Genomic DNA, 21687 nt, shown 5'->3' with positions numbered 1-21687 from the left:
ATGATATGCACGTCTGTTTTCCTTTTTATTCGAACATATATACAAAAAAAAACCATCCATACATCCATCCATATTCTACTGCTTGTCCCTTTTTGGGTTGTGTTGGGCTAGAGCCTATTCCAGTTGCACTCGGGCGGAAGGCGGGGTACACCCTGGACAAGTGGCCACGTCATCACAGGGCCAACACAGATAGACAGACAACATTCACACTCACATTCACACACTCGGGACTATTTAGTGTTGCCAATCAACCTATCCCCAGGTGCATGTCTTTGGAGCTGGGAGGAAGCCGGAGTACCCGGAGGGAACCCACGCAGTCACGGGGAAAACATGCAAACTCCAAACAGAAAGACCCCGAGCCTGGTGATCGAATCCAGGACCTTCTTATTGTGAGGCACACTCACCAACCCTTGTTACACCGTGCTGCCCCCAAACAAAACAAAATAAAAATAAAAAAAAATGTAATGTGAAACTGTTTTGCTAATAGATAGAAACCATGCAACCATCCGCTAAATGTGTCCGACATTACCAGAGCTCCACATTAACTTCGAAACCCTCCAGCATTTAGGCCACACATCATCTGAGGGAAGACAAGAGCGTTTGTGAAATGGTGCAAGTGTTTCAGCGATTCGTCTAATAATTGCTGTGGCACCGCAGCTCCACCAGCCAATCCCTTTCCAACACAAGAACACAACAAGAGCAGATTTGTTGACGAGACAAGCATGAGGCATCATTAGGTGCTACAGCTTGGATCAAGTGATTTTTTTACCCAATTATTTTACTTTGCATTCAATCCATGGACGATGTATGTGCAGTGCTCAATAATCCACCAGCAGTGACATTTGCTGCGTTTCCAAGCTCATAATATTCCTATATTATGCAGAGTATAGTAAATAGTATGAGTCACATACAAACTTTTACGGTTAATCAATCAAAATACATTTTGTTTTGTGATTATTGAAAAGTTGATTTGGGCACCTGGCATATGACTGTCGGAACTCTAATACTATCCTATAAATAGACATGGGAAAATGCACTATAGTGGAATATTAAGTGGGTACTGCACATGCTCACTGCTTTATATGGTGCAGGATTGTGGGATTTGTCGTTTGTTTTTGGGATTACAGTACATTTTCCATGCATCCATCCAACTTTCTACCGCTTGCCCCTCTCGTGGTCGCAGGGGGTGTTGGAGCTTATCCCAGCTGCACTTGGGATGTTAAAGTACCAATTATTGTCACACACACACTAGGTGTGGTGTAACTTGTCCTCTGCATTTGACCCATCCCCTTTTTCACCCCCTGGGAGGTGAGGGAAGCAGTGGGCAGCAGCGGTGCCGCGCTCGGGAATCATTTTTAGTGATTTAACCCCCAATTCCAACCCTTGATGCTGAGTGCCAAGCAGGGAGGTATAGGTCCCATTTTTATAGTCTTTGGTATGACTCGGCCGGGGTTTGAACTCACAACCTACCGATCTCAGGGCGGACACTCTATTATTAGCAAATATATTAGTAATAGAATGATAATCATATATATCGGAGTACTCCTATAGCTTGTTGATGCCAGCACTTATTGTCATGTATTGTGCTGACAATTTTAGTGCTGTCACGCAATTAAACAATGAGTGATTAATTATGGTCTGTTATTAATCTCTCTTTAATCTCACCTAAAATGCTGAGAAAGGCACTCTAGTTGAGATACTTTCATTTCAATTCATTACATAATTAATGAGATATGTATTTAAACAAACTTGAATAGATGCATTATGTTTTATTTACAAACCCCAAAACCAGTGAAATTGGCATGTTGTGTAAATCGTAAATAAAAACAGAATACAATGATTTGCAAATCCTTTTTAACCTATATTCAATTGAATAGACTGCAAAGACAAGATACATTAAATTACATTCAACATATTTTTTTGCAAATATTTGGAATTTGATGCTTGCAACATGTTTCAAAAAAGCTGGCACAAGTGTCAAAAAAGACTGAGATAGTTGAGGAATGCTCATCAAACACTTATTTGGAACATCCCACAGGTGAACAGGCTAATTGGGAACAGGTGGGTGCCATGATTGGGTATAAATGCAGCTTCCATGAAATGCTCAGTCATTCACAAACAAGGATGCGGCGAGGGTCACCACTTTGTGAACAAATGCAGGAGCAAATTGTCCAACAGTTTAAGAACAACATTTCTCAACGGGCTATTGCAAGGAATTTAGGGATTTCACCATCTACGGTCCGTAATATCATCAAAAGGTTCAGAGAATCTGGAGAAATCACTGCACGTAAGCAATGATATTACGGACCTTCGATCCCTCAGGCGGTATCGCATCAAAAAGCAACATCAGTGTGTAAAGTATATCACCACATGGACTCAGGAAAACTTCAGAAAACCACTGTCCATAAATACAGTTTGTTGCTACATCTGTAAGGGCAAGTTAAAACTCTACTATGCAAAGCGAAAGCCATTTATCAACAACACCCAGAAACGCTGCTGGCTTCGCTGGGCCTGAGCTCATCTAAAATGGACTGATGCATAGTGGAAAAGTGTTTTGTGGTCTGACGAGTCCACATTTCAAATTGTTTTTGGAAACTGTGGACGTCGTGTCCTTCGGACCAAAGAGGAAAAGAACCATCCGGATTGTTATAGGCGCAAAGTTCAAAAGCCAGCATCTGTGATGGTATGGTGTATTAGTGCCCAAGGCATGGGTAACTTACACATCTGTGAAGGCAACATTAATGCTGAAAGGTATATACAGATTTTGGAGCAACATATGTTGCCATCCAAGCAACGTTACCATGGACGCCCCTTCTTATTTCAGCAAGACAATGCCAAGCCACATTCTGTACGTGTTACAACAGCGTGGCTTCATAGTAAAAGAGTATGGGTACTAGACTGGCCTGCCTGTAGTCCAGACCTGTCTCCCATTGAAAATGTGTGGCGCATTATGTAGTGTAAAATACGACAATAGAGACCCAGGACTGTTGAACAACTTAAGCTGTACATCAAGCAAGAATGGGAAAGAATTCCACCTGAAAAGCTTCAAAAATTGGTCTCCTCAGTTCCCAAACATTTACGGAACTGAGTGTTGTTAAAAGGAAAGGCCATGTAACACAGTGGTAAAAATGCCCCTGTGCCAACTTTTTTGCAATGTGTTGCTGCCATTAAATTCTAAGTTAATGATTATTAGCAAAATAAATTTAGTTTCTCAGTTCAAACATTGAATATCTTGTCTTTGCAGTCTATTTAATATAATATAAGTTGAATAGGAATTGCAAATCATTGTATTCTGTTTTTATTTTACGAATTACACAACGTGCCAACTTCACTGGTTTTGGGTTTTGTAACAAAACAAAGTGTTGAAGTGAAAAAAACAGTAAGAACAATTCTCTGAGCAATAAGTGTTTAATGTTGAATGTTTTCCTCTCCTTCAAAAAATATGAAATAGATAAAACAAATACATCAGTCACAGTGCTAGCATATCTAACCAGTATTGGTTTAAGAATACAGATTTAACAAATCATTATCTTTATTGTCACATTTGTTGCATGGTAAAGTTTGTAAAACAAATCGGAGGAAATGTCTTTGGTTGGCTGTCTTTACTTTCAATCACATGTGTCACGTACACATACATTATATCATGCATTAAACCTTATTTAACGATAGAACATTCATTTATTTACTTACGAGTTTAGGTTTCATTTCATCCACCAGCAAACACGCGAGCCTGCAATTTATTAGGCACACATGTGCGATTAAAACAACATTCTCCTCAATGTAAGTGTGCTCAGATTTTAAATATGATGTACACGTAATATATCCCCATATTGAAGCACAGATGTGTTACAACAGTATAACCTCACCTTAAAAGGGGTCATATTATGATATATATATTTTTTATTTTTAAAACACTTATTTGGTCAATGTTGGTCAATTTTGCATGGATTAGATTAGATTTATCTTCAAGCCACTTTTTTTTCTCCAAAAACAATTCATTTTGAGAGGCGCAGTTGTTTTGGTTTGGTTTGCTCAGACCAAAATAAACACCGGTGATCACCACTAGCCATCTAATTAAGCTTTTACCAAAGGCAACAATCATAAATGAATCTTTCAGCACATACACAATGTTGACATCCGTAGTTATATTTGGATAAAGACGGGGAAAAAACACGCTACTCGTAAACGGCGCGTGCAACAACACCAGTAGACGCAAAGTCAAACCATTAAAGGGGAACATTATCACAATTTCAGAAGGGTTAAAACCATTAAAAATCAGTTCCCAGTGGCTTATTATATTTTTCGAAGTTTTTTTCAAAATTTTACCCATCACGCAATATCCCTAAAAAAAGCTTCAAAGTGCCTGATTTTAACCATCGTTATATACACCCGTCCATTTTCCTGTGACGTCACACAGTGATGCCAATACAAACAAACATGGCGGATAGAACAGCAAGGGAAAGCGACATTAGCTCGGATTCAGACTCGGATTTCAGTGGCTTAAGCGATTCAACAGATTACACATGTATTGAAACGGATGGTTGTAGTGTGGAGGCAGGTAGCGAAAACTAAATTGAAGAAGAAACTGAAGCTATTGAGCCATATCGGTTTGAACCGTATGCAAGCGAAACCAACAAAAACGACACGGCCGCCAGCGACACGGGAGAAAGCGAGGACGAATTCGGTGATCGCCTTCTAACCAACGATTGGTATGTGTTTGTTTGGCATTAAAGGAAACTAACAACTATGAACTAGGTTTACAGCATATGAAATACATTTGGCAACAACATGCACTTTGAGAGTGCAGACAGCCCAGTTTTCATCAATTAATATATTCTGTAGACATACCCTCATCCGCTCTCTTTTCCTGAAAGCTGATCTGTCCAGTCCAGTTGGAAATGCATCTGCTTTGAGTGTCGCAGGATATCCACACATTCTTGCAATCTCTGTCGTAGCATAGCTTTCGTCGGTAAAGTGTGCGGAACAAACGTCCAATTTCTTGCCACTTTCGCATCTTTGGGCCACTGGTGCAACTTGAATCCGTCCCTGTTCGTGTTGTTACACCCTCCGACAACACACCGACGAGGCATGATGTCTCCAAGGTACGGAAAACAGTCGAAAAAACGGAAAATAACAGAGCTGATTTGACTCGGTGTTTGTAATGTGTTTGAGAAAATGGCAGATTGCTTCCCGATGTGACGTCACGTTGTGGCGTCATCGCTCCGAGAGCGAATAATAGAAAGGCGTTTAATTCGCCAAAATTCACCCATTTAGAGTTCGGAAATCGGTTACAAAAATATATGGTCTTTTTTCTGCAACATCAAGGTATATATTGACGCTTACATAGGTCTGGTGATAATGTTCCCCTTTAAATGTAACCTTACCCGAGCAAAAACGAGGCATTATTTATTCGGGAGAGTCTTGATACCAATGTTCCTGACCCAGCCACACACAAAGAAGTCATAGACCTCCATGCTTTTCCAAGTTTTCATCTGTTTTGTTGTGTAGAATAATGTTTGGAGCACAATAGTTTGATATGTCTCAGAACGCAACTAATGTATAATCCTTGATATCTCTCGAAAAATCTTTTTTTTTGATTAAATGTCAGGATTTATTCCATTGCATAGTTAGATTTTTTGCTCATACCTGCTCTATGCAGGAAGATTTAAGCCTCTTTTGTACTAAGATAGTTTGCACACTGCTTGCTGTACAAAAGCCATCTTGGCGTGGTTGACCACTACTGGTTTTCACTTCCAGGAAGAAGTCACGTGACAAAATACAAGCAATTACTGCACCTGGTGGGGACGAGCGCCTTGCATAGATTGCAGACCACAATGGTCTGATTGCAGTCTAGTCCAAAAAAAAACTAAAATACTGCCATACTGTAGAGGTGACGTTTCCAAGTTTGTTGAAATTGTTTTCGCTTACAGCAGCACTCATTCTTAGTTTCTGTTGTATAGTAAATTTGAAGGTAGTTGCAGTTTCGAGACACAAGATAGCAGTAGTGTAAAAGCTATTGCAAGGCTCTGAGCCGTCGAACGCTACACAGAGTAGTTTGGGAAACTACATTAGATGAGACTTTGGAAGTGTCAGGATGTTGCCGCACAGTTTGCATTAAAACCAACAAAACTAAAGACAGGTTTCTGTTATTGAGTTGATTTATCAAGATATTACAGTTTCACTTCTCACTCCATGCAGTTAATCTACAGCAACCAAACTTGATAGTTGATACTGTTATGTGATTGGTTGATTGTTGTCCCTCCTATTGCTCAGTGATACTTCTTGTTTCCTGTTTTTTACTGGGTTCCCAGAGCGCGAGTGACTTTATACAACGAACCTTACTTTGTAACTTCTGTTTTTTTCCGCCTCGACAAAAAAATGTGTATATCGAATATTTTATCGAACACATTTTATATTGACATTGATTACGTGTATATTGCGATATACATTGATATCGTTTTATCGGCCAAGCCCTAGGCTCAAAGAGGAGTCAACGCCGGGAAAGGAAAATAAGAAAGCCGGACCACAAATCTGGTACTAAACCTTATCGAGTCATTATCTCTCCAATGCTAAATCCTGAACATATACATGTGTATATTGACAATAAAATAATTTTCTATTCTATATCATGTTAATACTTTGACAGCACTGTTGCTTCTAAACCTTATGTAAAGCTGAAGCCTCTACTGCCACACAGTAAACTATGCTACGAGCTACACCACAAACGTAATAACGAATTACAAACCCCGTTTCCATATGAGTTGGGAAATTGTGTTAGATGTAAATATAAACAGAATACAATGATTTGAAAACATTTTCAACCCATATTCAGTTGAATATGCTACAAAGACAACATATTTGATGTTAAACTGATAAACCTTTTTTTTTTTTTTGCAAATAATCATTAATTTTAGAATTTGATGCCAGCAACACGTGACAAAGAAGGTGGGAAAGGTGGCAATAAATACTGATAAAGATGAGGAATGCTCATCAAACACTTATTTAGAACATCCCACAGGTGTGCAGGCTAATTGGGAACAGGTGGGTGCCATGATTGGGTATAAAAACAGCTTCCCAAAAAATGCTCAGCCTTTCACAAGAAAGGATGGGGCGAGGTACACCCCTTTGTCCACAACTGCGTGAGCAAATAGTCAAACAGTTTAAGAACAACGTTTCTCAAAGTGCAATTTCAAGAAATGTAGGGATTTCAACATCTACGGTCCATAATATCATCAAAAGGTTCAGAGAATCTGGAGAAATCACTCCACGTAAGCGGCATGGCCGGAAACCAACATTGAATGACTGTGACCTTCGATCCCTCAGACGGCACTGTATCAAAACCCGACATCAATCTCTAAAGGATATCACCACATGGGCTCAGGAACACTTCAGAAAACCACTGTCACTAAATACAGTTGGTCGCTACATCTGTAAGTGCAAGTTAAAGCTCTAATATGCAAAGCGAAAGCCATTTATCAACAACATCCAGAAACGCCGCCGGCTTCTCTGGGCCCGAGATCATCTAAGATGGACTCATGCAAAGTGGAAAAGTGTTCTGTGGTCTGACGAGTCCACATTTCAAATTGTTTTTGGAAATATTCGACATCATGTAATCCGGACCAAAGGGGAAGCGAACCATCCAGACTGTTATCGACGCAGAGTTCAAAAGCCAGCATCTGTGATGGTATGGGGGTGCATTAGTGCCCAAGGCATGGGTAACTTACACATCTGTGAAGGCACCATTAATGCTGAAAGGTACATACAGGTTTTGGAACAACATATGCTGCCATCTAAGCGCCGTCTTTTTCATGGACGCCCCTGCTTATTTCAGCAAGACAATGCCAAGCCACATTCAGCACGTGTTACAACAGCGTGGCTTCGTAAAAAAGAGTGCGGGTTTTTTCCTGGCTCGCCTGTAGTCCAGACCTATCTCCTATTGAAAATGTGTGGCGCATTATAAAGCGTAAAATACGACAGCGGAGACCCCGGACTGTTGAACGACTGAAGCTCTACATAAAACAAGAATGGGAAAGAATTCCACTTTGAAAGCTTCAACAATTAGTTTCCACAGTGCCAAATTGTTTATTGAGCGTTGTTAAAAGAAAAGGTGATGTAACACAGTGGTGAACATGCCCTTTCCCAACTACTTTGGCACGTGTTGCAGCCATGAAATTCTAAGTTAATTATTATTTGCAAAAAAAAAAAAAAAGTTTATGAGTTTGAACATCAAATATCTTGTCTTTGTAGTGCATTCAATTGAATATGGGTTGAAAAGGATTTGCAAATCATTGTATTCCGTTTATATTTACATCCAACACAATTTCCCAACTCATATGGAAACGGGGTTTGTATAATACTAACTAGTCCATTGCCAAACACGGTAGGCACTGATCGAATTAAAAGTTGTTTTTAGGAAAACCTTTCTTTATTTTGCCGGAGAACAATGTCACTGTTGTCTAACTTTAAATCGAGCTAACGTTGCTAATGTATCATTCACACATTTCTAACCTACTGTTTTTTCTCTCTTCCATCGCCATAAATAGCAGTCACTGAGCCCACCATTAAAAGTATTTTTTTTAGAAAATGTATCTTTTAGTGAAGGTCTGCGGGTGAAGCAGGACTCTTCTTAGCAAACACTCAGAGCGACTTCTTCACAATTGAAGGCACAGTGCCACAAACCATAAAAGTTAAAGGTATGGCACTTTTTACTTCAAATGAGACTGAAAGTTTGTGTAATGACTTTTCCTTCATTGGGTTTCATCGTGGAAATGTTGTGGTGCCGGGTCCTATCAATCAATCAATCAAAGTTTACTTATATAGCCCTAAATCACAAGTGTCTCAAAGGGCTGCACAAGCCACAATGACATCCTCGGCTCAGATCCCACATCGGGGCAAGAAAAAACTCAACCCAATGGGATGACAATGAGAAACCTTGGAGGGGACCGCGAATGTGGGGACCAGTCCATAGTGGATCTGACATAACAGTACATAATTAAAAATGGCTGACGGATGTTTAAGTACATTTCTACCATAAATTGATAATCCGCCGATGTCACACTTAGGGCATAGTCCAAAAGGAGCATTTGGAACAGGTATGAAGTAAGGCAAGATTGTTTTACAAATATCTCCTCAATGCCTCCACAGTTTGATTACAAATTTCCGGGACTTACGCGGATCCCAAATACACAACAACGAGGTACCGATAGGAAAGAAAAGTTGGTTTTGCATAATAGGGCCCCTTTAATGTGTGTCAAAACACAAACCGGAAGTTGCGCTATTTCTCCAAAACCTTTCTAATACAGCAATGCACATTACTCTTAAAAAAAAAAATAAAAAAAATAAACATTGTCTACTCTATGCAAAAACAAGGCAACATTCAAACTTATATAAACCATAAACACACTTCTGCTACGTATTTATGTTCATTATGAATATTTTACACTATTTGTTAGACATAATTCATACTTTCCCCACTAACATTACTGGCCACGTCAAGTGACAGAGTGCGACCTCTTTTTGCAGTGGCCAAGTATTACTGTATCTTTGTGCCGCATGGCGGTAGCGTTGTTGCTCTCAGACAAGCACAAAATGAGGGCGGGGCAACTCGCAGACATACCTAGACAGAAACGTTTGAGATCAAAAATGTAAATAATGCAATTAAAACAAAATAACGCGCTAAATATGATTGTAATTAATTAACCGTAATTAACGTGACGATTTGACACCACTAGACAACAGCAACCTTTAACCACAATATTGTGTTGATGGAAACCTGGTCAATAATGGAAAGGTACCGCTGGTTATATAAGATCTCTTTATAAATAAAGTTGATTTGATTTGATTTGATTTACCCTCTGTATCTGTGATTTTTTATGTTTTTAAAGAATGTTTTACCGCGGCTCCGAAAGGGATAAGCGGTAGAAAATGGATGGATGGATGGTTAGGTACCTCATTTTGCCACAAAATAGGTAATCAAAGGACTTTCTAATTCCCTTTGCATGATTGAATCAAAATGAGCAAGCCTCACTGTTGCACTGGATGATCTAAGGTTGCTGCAATAGTCTTTTGATGCCTCAAGTCACTTACTTATTTACCACATTCAAATACAAAGCCCATCCAAAATAGTATTCATCATCCATCCATCCATATTCTACTCCTTGTCCCTTTTTGGGTTGCGGGGGGCTGGAGCCTATCCCAGCCGCACTTGGGCAGAAGGCAGTGTACACCCTGGACAAGTCGCCACCTCATCACAGGGCCAACACAGATAGACAGACAACATTCACACTCACATTCACACACTAGGGCCAATTTAGTGTTGCCAATCAACCCATCCCCAGGTGCATGTCTTTGGAGGTGGGAGGAAGCCAAAGTACCCGGAGAGAACATGCAAACTCCACACAGAAAGACCCGAAAGTGCTATGCCTAAAAATTAAAATGGCCATGGCACAATATATAATAAGAATGCGGTCATTTCAATATCCACCACTTATTTGGTTGTCAACCTATTCATCCTGAACTATTACAACTTAACTTACAACAGAGCTGTACAGTACTGAATGAGTTAAACTGAGAGACTCACACTCTTATAATTAGCACCATCTACTTTGTGTGTTGTAATCAAAGGCGCCATCTGAATGTTCAAAGAGACTGGACCTGCAGCCTCTTGTGATGTTAGAAAGCGCACAGTTTTTTTATTATTGCATAGGTTTAAAGATGTCTAATGATGAACGTGAACGCTCTGCCTGGTTCAGGAACGACCCAGGAGCCCTTATCCAACTGTTTCTTTTCATTGCATGATTACAGAAAATATGCTGAGATGAGGAACTCAAAGATACCGCTGATGAACACTTTTTGTTCCACGACAGCTTCTGATGACTAACATCTGAACAATCTTTTTACTCTTTTTGACAGTTAAAGGTCTGTCAAAAACTCCATTTTGCAGTTAAATACTTTGATCAAACATTGTTTTGCCGTACCCTCACTGACTTCCTCACCTTCAGCTCCTCCAGGTCAGGTCTCTCCATGCTGACCACAACGGCCAACAGCTGGTCCTCCAGCCCGTCTCTTGTCACAGTGAAGTCTATCAAAGTGCACTGGGCCTGCAGCTCCGGCTGGTAATGAGGACTTGCAAGCTTGGTGTGCAGAATGAGGCGGAACGTGTGGTTGTACTCACACTCCTTGTCACCAATCTTTATGTATCTGTTTGAAAAAGTGAGTAATTGAGGGCAAGCAAATTAAAAACTCTGAACAACTTATATCAGCTACTTCTAAAGATGGCCATGTCCTTTACATGCAATACCTTCTAATTGTTCAGGGATGTCTGATGTTGTTGCTAGTCGTTAAGTTGTTGTTAAGCTAGTCGTCTTATGCTCTGGCAAACCAGGTTTGTATGAGGTGAGTTAGGGAGCTGCATTGAATGCATACCGCCACCTACTGTACGTAGTTGTAAAGACAAATAATTTAAACACTTCAAGAATATTAATAAAATGTTACAAAATCAAAATTAAATAAATTTGTTGTCGCGGACATTATAGGAAGAGTTAGAATCGCCGAAGGACGCAGAACAGTAAACCATACTTGCCAACCCTCCCGGATTTGCCGGGAGACTCCCGAAATTCAGCGCCTCTCCCGAAATCCTCCCGGGACAAATTATCTCCCGAAAATCTCACGAAATTCAGGCGGATTCAGGTCCGCATGGACCTGAGTCAGCTTTCCCACAATATAAACGGTGTGCCTGCCCAATGACGTTATAACTGTAGAATGATCGAGGGCGAGTTCTTGGTTCCTTATGTGGGTTTATTGTTAGGCAGTTTCATTAACGTCCTCCCAGCGCGGTAACAACACACAACAACAGAAGTCACGTTTTGGTCTACCATAAAGCAGTTCGTCTGCCGTAAACTGCAATGTTGTGACACTCTTAAACAGGACAATACTGCCATCTAGTGCATTTGATGAAAGAACTTTTGTGTGTGCCACACATCAATGCATCATCAGAGAGGGTGTTCAGCATGGTTAGAAAAATAGTGACAGAGAATAGAACAAGGATGGACAATTCAACCCTTAACTCAACAAGTATATGTGTAAATAAATGAACACTGAAATTCAAGTATTTATTTTATATATATATATATATATATATACACAATAAAATAAATATATATTTATAGCTAGAATTCACTGAAAGTCAAGTATTTCTTATATATATACATATATATATATATATATGAAATACTTGACTTGGTGAATTCTAGCTGTAAATATACTCCTCCCCTCTTAGCCACGCCCCCAACCACCCCCCCCCCCCTCCTCCCGAAATCGGATGTCTCAAGGTTGGCAAGTATGCAGTAAACACCTATCATCACAGCATCCACCACCTGCACCCATTTATTGATAATTAGGCGCACCTGTGTGTGAGCTCCACACACACCCAGAGTCCGCAAACACATACGATAACAAGAAGTTGTGATATTTATTGCAGAAAAAAACCAGCAACATTAAAGAACATAGAGCATGTGCAAAAACAATCCTTTCTTGTGTTGCAATGTCGATGTTCAGATTTCTGAGGTCTGTAAATGCACCTTGCTCACCGTGACCATACAAAATGAGGACGTTTTGTGTTGCTGTCGTAGCTAACGCTGTGGTGCAAGCAATGTTGGCTCTTGGCTCGTTTGGGTCGGCAATAAAGGTTAAAAAGAGCGTCAGACTGCGTATGCCTCCATAATATGTCAAAACGTTACATTACGTACAGGACGTTACTTGCACAATATAAGTTCAAGTGCTCTGTTGCAAGTGTTTGAGTCTCATTGACTGCCTGCAGGACATCGAAGCCTGGCTTTCAGTTAACTTCCTGAGCCTAAATGAAAACAAAACAGAAGTTATGTTGTTCGGTCCAAGTCGCTCTCCCTCCCCCAACGTTGACCTCAGCACTCTGACCCCGTATCTCAGCAACTGTGTCACTAACCTGGGGATAAAGTTCGACTCAGATTTTAAGTTCGAAAAACAAAGCAGCGTCGTACAAAAAAGCTTTTATCAACTACACCAAATAGCAAAAGTGAAACCGTTTCTATCAGGACATGATCTTGAGAAATTAATCCACACCTTTATCTCGACTCGTCTAGACTACTGCAATGCCCTGTATGTAGGCATTAGCCAGGCCTCCCTCGCCAGCCTGCAGCTCGTGCAGAACTCTGCTGCTCGTCTGCTAACACAGACCCGCAGGCGTGAGCACATCACCCCTATATTAGCATCTCTTCACTGGCTCCCTGTGCGTTACCGAATACATTTTAAACTCCTTCTATTTGTTTTTAAATGTCTGAACAACCTCGCTCCAACATATCTCTCCGACATCCTTCAGCCTTACTGCCCCCCCCGATCCCTAAGATTAGCCGATCAGCTGATACTGATGGTCACTGACACAAGGCTGAAGCTTAGAAGTGACAGAGCTTTCGCCGTTGCTGCTCCCAAGCTCTGGAACGACTTACCTTTAGTGTTAGACAGGCCTCCTCTCTTCCTGTTTTTAAATCGCTCTTAAAAACATACTTTTATTCCATGGCTTTTAACACTGAGTGATCTCCATCCTGCTATGGCGTCCCATAATACACCTGCTGGGAACCTGTTTTTATGTTTTATTTATTTATTTATTTATTTATTTTTTATCGTGCTCTGTTTGTGTTGTGTTGTGTTTGCTTGTTCTCTTGTTATCTTTTAACCTGCCCTTTGTACAGCACTTTGGCTACGCCTGTGGTAAATTTGAAATGTGCTTTATAAATAAAGTTGATTTGATTTGATTTGACTAATGCAGCAAAATGACGCGCAGATAGCTACCGCATTTTTCGGAGTATAAGTCGCACCGGTGTATAAGTCGCACCTGCCGAAAATGCATAATAAAGAAGGAAAAAAACATAGAAGTCGCACTGGAGCCCGGCCAAACGATGAAAAAAACTACGACTTATAGTCCAAAAAATACGGTACTTTTTTCTGGTTGGTCCCTTTTATGTTGGCAGCGGTGCCATTATGTAACTGAGTTTCGGTACCCATCCCAATGCATTAGCCAAAAAGCTCTCTCCCGGTTGCAGTTAGTTCAAAACACGGCAGCACGACTTTTAACAGGGCCCAGGAAACGCGAGCATATAACCCCAATTCTTGAGACTTTGCACTGGCTCCCTGTTCATTTTAGAATTTATTTAAAAATCTTGCTGTTTGCTTTTAAAGCTTTGCATGGACTGGCACCTCAATATATCTCAGACCTCATCCAAATTTATACTCCTGCGCGCGCTCTGAGGTCCGAGAGCCAGCTCCAGCTCATGGTGCCCAAGACGAGACTTAAAACCAGGGGAGACAGGGTCTTCTCTGTGGTTGGCCCTAAGCTCTAGAACACTCTGCCCCTCCATGTTCGAACTGCTCCCACAGTGGAGTGTTTTAAGTCTCATCTTAAGACCCACTTTTATTCTCTGGCTTTTAACACTATGTGAGTTGTGTGGTCCCCTGTGTTTTTAAAATGTGTTTTCTATTTATTGTTTTAATTGGTTTTACCCTTTAAAATAGTTTTTAATCATATTTATTTTTATATTGTTTTTATATTTATTTATTTTGTTTTTATTCAGTCATTGGTGGAGCTAAGGATAATATTTGAATTTTGTTTTCAATATTTTTGTGCAGCATATTTTTGTTGTTTAAATGTGCTATACAAATAAAGTGGATTGGATTGGATTGAATGTTTGAATACACAAAAACAACTGATTTTGTTCAGAGAAAAAATCTGCTTCCAACAGAAACAGAAAGGGGCCAAAGTAAAAGTTACAACCTAATCCGATTTCTAGTTTGTCAATGATTAAGACTAAAATGACAAAAACATTTGTATTGTGGACCTAAAAAGATATTTCATTTGGAGATGCTTCACTAAAAGCTGTAAAGGTTCAAAACTAAGGCCACCCAGGCTAAACTGGGGCCCTAAGCAGAATCTTATTTGGAGTGCCCACCAATTACAAACTGTGTTCACAGTTTTTTATTTATGTGAACAATTGTTATTCTTTTTTAATCAAACTTTAATTGTATTTGATGCATGTTTTTTACTACAATTAATTCATGGGAAAGAAATATAATATAATAAATATAATATTTATTTTTTAAATTTTAACATCATTGAAACAAATTATTCAAATGATCACTACATTTATAAACCTTTGTAAATCAACTACGACCGGGATTCGAACACAGCACATATGCCTTACAAAACAAGGACTAATGGTGTGTTACAGGAGGCAGTGTGACATTTTAGGGACATTTGCCATTGTAGTCCTGTTGGTGACGGGGCGGAAGGTGGCTATGAATACGTTTGTGGTAAAATGTCATATCAAGTGCCCTGTCATTCATTAATTTTTAATAATAAAACAGCCAAAGCGGGGTAGTCGCCACCTCATCACAGGGCCAACACAGATAGACAGACAACATTCACACTCACATTCACACACTAGGGACCATTTAGCGTTGCCAATCAACCTATCCCCAGGTGCATGTCTTTGGAGGTGGGATGAAGACGGAGTACCCGGAGGGAACCCACGCAGTCACGGGGAGAACATGCAAACTCCGCACAGAAAGATCCCGAGCCAGTGGGTTGAACCCAGGACCTTTTTATTGTGAGGCACACGCACTAACCTCTGTATCACCAATATATATATATACCGTATTTTTCGGATTATAAGTCGCAGTTTTTTTCATAGTTTGGCCGGTGGTGCGATTTATACTCTGGAGAGACTTATGTGTGAAATTATTAACACATTACCGTAAAATATCAAATAATATTATTTGTCTGTCTATCTGTGTTGGCCTTGCGATGAGGTGGCGACTTGTCCAGGGTGTACCCCGCCTTCCGCCCGATTGTAGCTGAGATAGGCTCCAGCGCTCCTCGCGACCCCGAAGGGAATAAGCGGTAGAAAATGGATGGATGGATGGATCTCATTCACGTATGAGACTAGACGTATAAGATTTCATGGGATTTAGCAATTAGGAGTGACAGATTGTTTGGTAAACGTATAGCATGTTCTATATGTTATAGTTATTTGAATGACTCTTACCATAATATGTTACGTTAACATACCAGGCACGTTCTCAGTTGGTTATTTATGCATCATATAACATACACTTATTCAGCCTTTTGTTCACTATTCTTTATTTATTTTAAATTGCCTTTCAAATGTATATTCTTGGTGTTGGATTTTATCAAATAAATTTCCCCCAAAAATGCGACTTAACTCCCGTGCGACTTACATGTTTTTTTTTCCTTCTTTATTATGCATTTTCGGCCGGTGCGACTTATAATACGGTATATCAATGTCTCTTTTTTAATGTATTTATTCATTTTGTTTGACTCTGGAGGTGAAAAGTAAAAAAATAAAAGCCTGCCGGATTGTTCTCCACTCTGCATCTGACTCCTATTTTTGATCAAGTCTTGACAGATATTTGATGAGACGGTTTCTTACCTCCCCTTTTTGATGGTTTCTCTGCCTAGAAGAGGTCCAAGAACAGGATCCAGGTTTTCATCCAAGTTCTCTAGCAGAACCACATCGCCTTGTACAAGTGCTCTCTCTATGGTGTCCAGGTACCTAAATAATAAAAAAAGTACAGTAAAAACAGCTCGTTGCCAAATAAAATGACATTTTCAGAAGAAAACTACTCACCCCCTCTGTCCAATGCGAATGACATGCAGATGTTCACTATATTTGTTTTTGATCCACTTAATACCCTGCAGCTGAGGGTCTACCATGAGAGGCCAGCGCTGGCAAGAAACGAGAATGGTGGCATTCTCAGTGGACATCCTGTCTGCAGGTAACCCCTCGTTCTGCCACATAGCAATGTCGGCATCATCCGTGAGCATGGTGATAGGATCCAACTTGGGGGTTATCGGGATAGGAACCTTTAAGATAATATCAATGTATAATATTAATTTTTTTATACCACTTGTTCTCATTAGGGTCACAAGTGCACTGGAGCCTATACCAGATGATTTTGGGGACGAGGTGGGGGTACACCCTTGAATGGTCGCCAACCCATACATACTTGTATACAAACAAGCAGTCTCACTCTTATGGGCAGCTATGGACAGTGAACAGTTTATATTTGCCATAGCATTTGTCATGATCCGTTACCCGGGTCATGGCCTGATTTATGTTTAGTAGCTTTTTTCCTATGTTTTAGTCTGTTCCCTGGCTGTATCAATCAGTCAATGTACCCTCTTTCCTTTTGTTTACTATTGGTTTCCATGAGCACCAATTCTCCACACCTGCCCTTGTTTAGTAATTAGTGTTCCCACCAGCTGTTTTGGTTAATCACTCCCCTTTATAGTTTTCATATAGGTCAATGCTGGCTTTCGCGACATTTACGTTTCTTCTGGTTTTTCACCACGCTGAAGTGTTTTCCCTAACTTGAAGCCAAGCTATTTCGACATAAATGGAGTGCTTACCCATAATTGACCGGAAAAAAACGTCCCTGGCCAGCTGGACGAAACAGACAACTTTCCATCAAGTGAGTCACACTTTATATTGATCATGATACACGCAACACTTCATGACAGACAACGTGTGCTGTCTGGCTAGCTGTGTACAAACAAAACATGAAATAATACTTTACAGATACTGTAATATGATTATTCATGTTTTTCAGTCAGTACAGACTGGTGTCCTATCGCATTGTGTTGTGCATTACAAACTCAAACGCGTTTCGTGCTGACGTACAAGCTTATCACTTTCCGTATTTAGCTTTTACGGCTAATATCGTAGCATGCCAATGTGTTACTACGCTAGAAAAAGAGTTCCTCAGTGTTCACTCTTACAACAACAATGTTGCTACAGCTTGGTTATTAAACAGGTTACGGAACATAAATTGGGTATTGTTGACGGTTTTTGAACGCATTTTTAAAGTGATTTAGAGGTGGAATTGATTGTTCCCATTAGCTTTATTGCTAACCACCAAGAACAAAAACAAATTTTATATGTTAGAAAACGGGAAAAAAAACAAAACTTTTGTCTTCCTGTTTCTCATGATTGTGAACGATAGGCACAATCATTATCAGTTCCCCTTTAACCATTTGGTACACTTGTAACTGCACATTGTTACACTACATCTACTCAGTGGCCTAGTGGTTAGAGTGTCCGCCCTGAGATCAGTAGGTTGTGAGTTCAAACCCCGGCCGAGTCATACCAAAGACTATAAAAAAATGGTACCCATTACCTCCCTGCTTGGCACTCAGCATCAAGGGTTGGAATTGGGGGTTAAATCACCAAAAATGATTCCCGAGCGCGGCCACCGCTGCTGCTCACTGTTCCCCTCACCTCCCAGGGGGTGAACAAGGGGATGGGTCAAATGCAGAGGACAAATTTCACCACACCTAGTGTGTGTGTGACAATCATTGGTACTTTAACTTTAACTACAATATAGTGATTTATTTTTCTGAACTAGGTTTTGTAGCAGAAATAACATGACTGATTGTAAAACTAAAGATGAGCAAATACTGTGTAATCCTCTACAGCAAAAATCAACCGTCTGTCTCTGATGGGAGTAAAGGGCCACCTGCGTGTACAATGATCCTCCTCCTGTTAGCAAATACGGCTGTCATGCCAAAAAGCCTGGCTTTTTAGTGTTGTGGTCAGTGAAGTGTACAGATTTTTCAGCCCAGTTGACATGGTGAGTATGCAAGGCTATTCATATATTGCAGAAAGTACTGTGTCTTGTTCTGTCTCACGTTTCCACAGGGCATTTATAAACATTTTCTCTTGTGTTATATGGTGTACCTTTCTGCCCTATCACCTTTTGTTTACAATTGTGGTCTTAATTAAAGACTCTCCTCTTTTGATTCCGTCTTTCCTACCGTTTCTACATCTGGGGTCAACACCTTGACCAAGTCCCAACATTTTTCAGTGGAAATATTGTAGGAGAATACAGAAATTGAGAAAACTGAAACCAAGCTATACGCACCGCCAGTTGACTAAGATAAGGCCTCCAGGTTTCGTCCATCAGTCGTAGCCTGTAGGGTTTGGTGAAGTAGCCAAGGTAGGAGATAAAAGCAGTTATGAGCAGGACGTCTCCACACAGAGTCCTCTCTTGTTCCCTGAAATTCATGATGGCCTCTGCCCAGCGAACATTCTCTGACGCCAGGCCCCCCACCTGAAATTCAATGGCAAAACACATTGTGACAATGTTATTCCCCCGGGTAGTCAGATCATTTTGATATAAATAAATCTGTGAGTCGTATCACAAAAAGAAAGAGAGGAAAAAAATATCTTCACAAACAACTTTGCCACCTTTAGGTCCACTTTTAATAGGCTCTTATATCCTTTACTGCCTCTCTGCTCATGTAACAACACCTTTACTCTTTACTGCAGCAATGATGCCATTCTCCTCCAGGGATCAACAATATTCAACTTAATATCTTAGCTTTTCTAAACTTGGTGACGCTGCCCTGAGGCACCAAGTGTAACTTCTCTGGCATACATCAGAGAAACACTGCATACTTCAGCATGTTGGCAACATTTGCATTGCTATCTGCAACTGACTGGCACATTATCTTCCTATTATTGTGGTTGTCAGGCCTTCTGCAAATGAATATTAACAATTTACATTACCGACTGCCTCAATAGGCTTCTTGTTTGTTTACTTCCAGTCAGCAGAATGACATAATAGGCATACTGTAGGTGTGTATGGGGTATTAACATATATATTTTCATTTAAAGAAAGAGACAACATAAATAGCTTGTTTGTATGTACACGGATTAACACAACTGTGTGCAGGAATAGCATGGCACTTTGCACCTTTTTTTTTTTTTTTTTTTACTCAGAAGAAGCCGCAGCTAATTGTACTTAAAGTAAAATGTAAGTGTTTTAAAATAAAATAACATACATATTTATTATTCCATCCATCCATCCATTTTCTATCGCTTATTTATTATTGCCAAATATTATTATTATTATTATTACTGTTATTATTATTATCTCAGTGGCCTTGTGGTTAGAGTGTCCGCCCTGAGATCGGTAGGTCGTGAGTTCAATCCCCGGCCGAGTTATACCAAAGACTATAGAAATGGGACCCATGACCTCCCTGCTTGGCACTCAGCATCAAGGGTTGGAATTGGGGGTTAAATCACCAAAATGATTCCCGAGCGTGGCCACCGCTGCTGCTCACTGCTCTCCTCACCTCCCAGGGGGTGGAACAAGAGTATGGGTCAAATGCAGCGAGTAATTTCACCACACCTAGTGTGTGTGTGTGTGACTATCAGTGGTACTTTACTTTAATATTAACAGTGAATTGTATTGAGTGGCTTACTATTGTTGCTATTGTGACAAATGCGTAACGTCATGCTTTGCATGGCAATTTCAGGGCTAAAAGCCCAATAGCGATATCATTCTGGATTGTTTTGTTTTAAGTCATTAAAGGAATATAGAAACAGTTGAATTATGACATTTGAGACCGAATGACATCGTTAAAATGAATATTTGGAAATGCACTAGTATTGACATTTTGAGGAAGAAAAACCTGGAATAGTCACATGACTGTCACCTGATAACCACTCCAATATGTTCCCTGGACTTCACTTAGCGACTTCATTAAATTAACCCAAGCACAACGTTATATCAAACCATTTTAGGTACATTTAAAGCAGGGGTGTCAAACGTACGGCCCGCGGGCTGGATCAGGCCAGCAAACATGTTTGGTCCGGCCCGCAAGATGAGTTTGCAAAGTATAAAAATGAGCTGACACTTTTAAATGAAAGAAACTGCTGTTGTAAATGTGTCCACTGGATGTCGCAAAAGCAATTCTTTGAATTCTCTGACTTCAGAGGGGGCGTAGCTATGTGCAGTGTGTCAACACTTCTGTATTTGGACACTACATACTAATGATAGTATACAAAATGTGGATTATTAAGTTCATGCTTTGGTTGTCAAAGACGTTGGTAATGTAACTTGTTACATTTAGGGATGTCCGATAATATCGGACTGCCGATATTATCGGCCGATATATGCTTTAAAATGTAACATCGGAAATGATCGGTATCGGTTTCAAAATTATCGGTATCGGTTTCAAAAAGTAAAATGCATGACTTTTTAAAGCGCCGCTGTGTACACGGACGTAGGGAGCAGTACAGAGCGCCAATAAACCTTAAAGGCACCACCTTTGCGTGCCGGCCCAGTCACATAATATCTACGGCCTTTCACACACACACAAGTGAATGCAATGCATACTTGATCAACAGCCATACAGGTCACACTGAGGGTGGCCGTATAAACAACTTTAACACTGTTACAAATATGCGCCACACTGTGAACCCACACCAAACAAGAATGACAAACACATTTCGGGAGACCATCCGCACCGTAACACAACATAAACACAACAGAACAAATATCCAAAACCCCTTGCAGCACTAACTCTTCCGGTACGCTACAATATACACCCCGCTACCCTCTGGCCCCCCACCCCCACCTCAACCCCGCTCCCCCCCACCTCAATCTCCTCATGCTCTCTCAGGGAGAGCATGTCCCAAATTCAAAGCTGCTGTTTTGAGGCATGTTAAAAAAAATAATGCACTTTGTGACTTCAATTATAAATATGGCAGTGCCACGTTGGCATTTTTTTCCATAACTTGAGTTGATTTATTTTGGAAAACCTTGTTACATTGTTTAATACAGTGTTTTTCA

The 21687-nt window shown here is 40.3% G+C and overlaps 1 protein-coding gene across 2 annotated transcripts in view; it reads right to left on the bottom strand.

Moving 5' to 3' along the window:
- dnah9 (dynein, axonemal, heavy chain 9) overlaps window positions 1-21687 on the bottom strand; it is a 366284-nt gene that overhangs the window by 138635 nt on the left and 205962 nt on the right. For both annotated transcript variants that reach the window (XM_072914095.1, XM_072914096.1), the window contains 4 exons: window positions 18970-19158; window positions 16677-16912; window positions 16479-16601; window positions 10995-11199 (listed from right to left, as the gene is read on the bottom strand). In XM_072914095.1, the coding sequence (XP_072770196.1) occupies window positions 10995-11199; window positions 16479-16601; window positions 16677-16912; window positions 18970-19158 (753 nt within the window). The remainder of the gene's footprint in view (window positions 1-10994; window positions 11200-16478; window positions 16602-16676; window positions 16913-18969; window positions 19159-21687) is intronic.

Source organism: Nerophis lumbriciformis, linkage group LG11 (genome assembly GCF_033978685.3).
Source record: "Nerophis lumbriciformis linkage group LG11, RoL_Nlum_v2.1, whole genome shotgun sequence".
NCBI lineage: Eukaryota > Metazoa > Chordata > Actinopteri > Syngnathiformes > Syngnathidae > Nerophis > Nerophis lumbriciformis.
The sequence above is the reverse complement of the archived record's forward strand: the minus strand, read 5'-3'. Positions and strand labels throughout refer to the sequence as shown.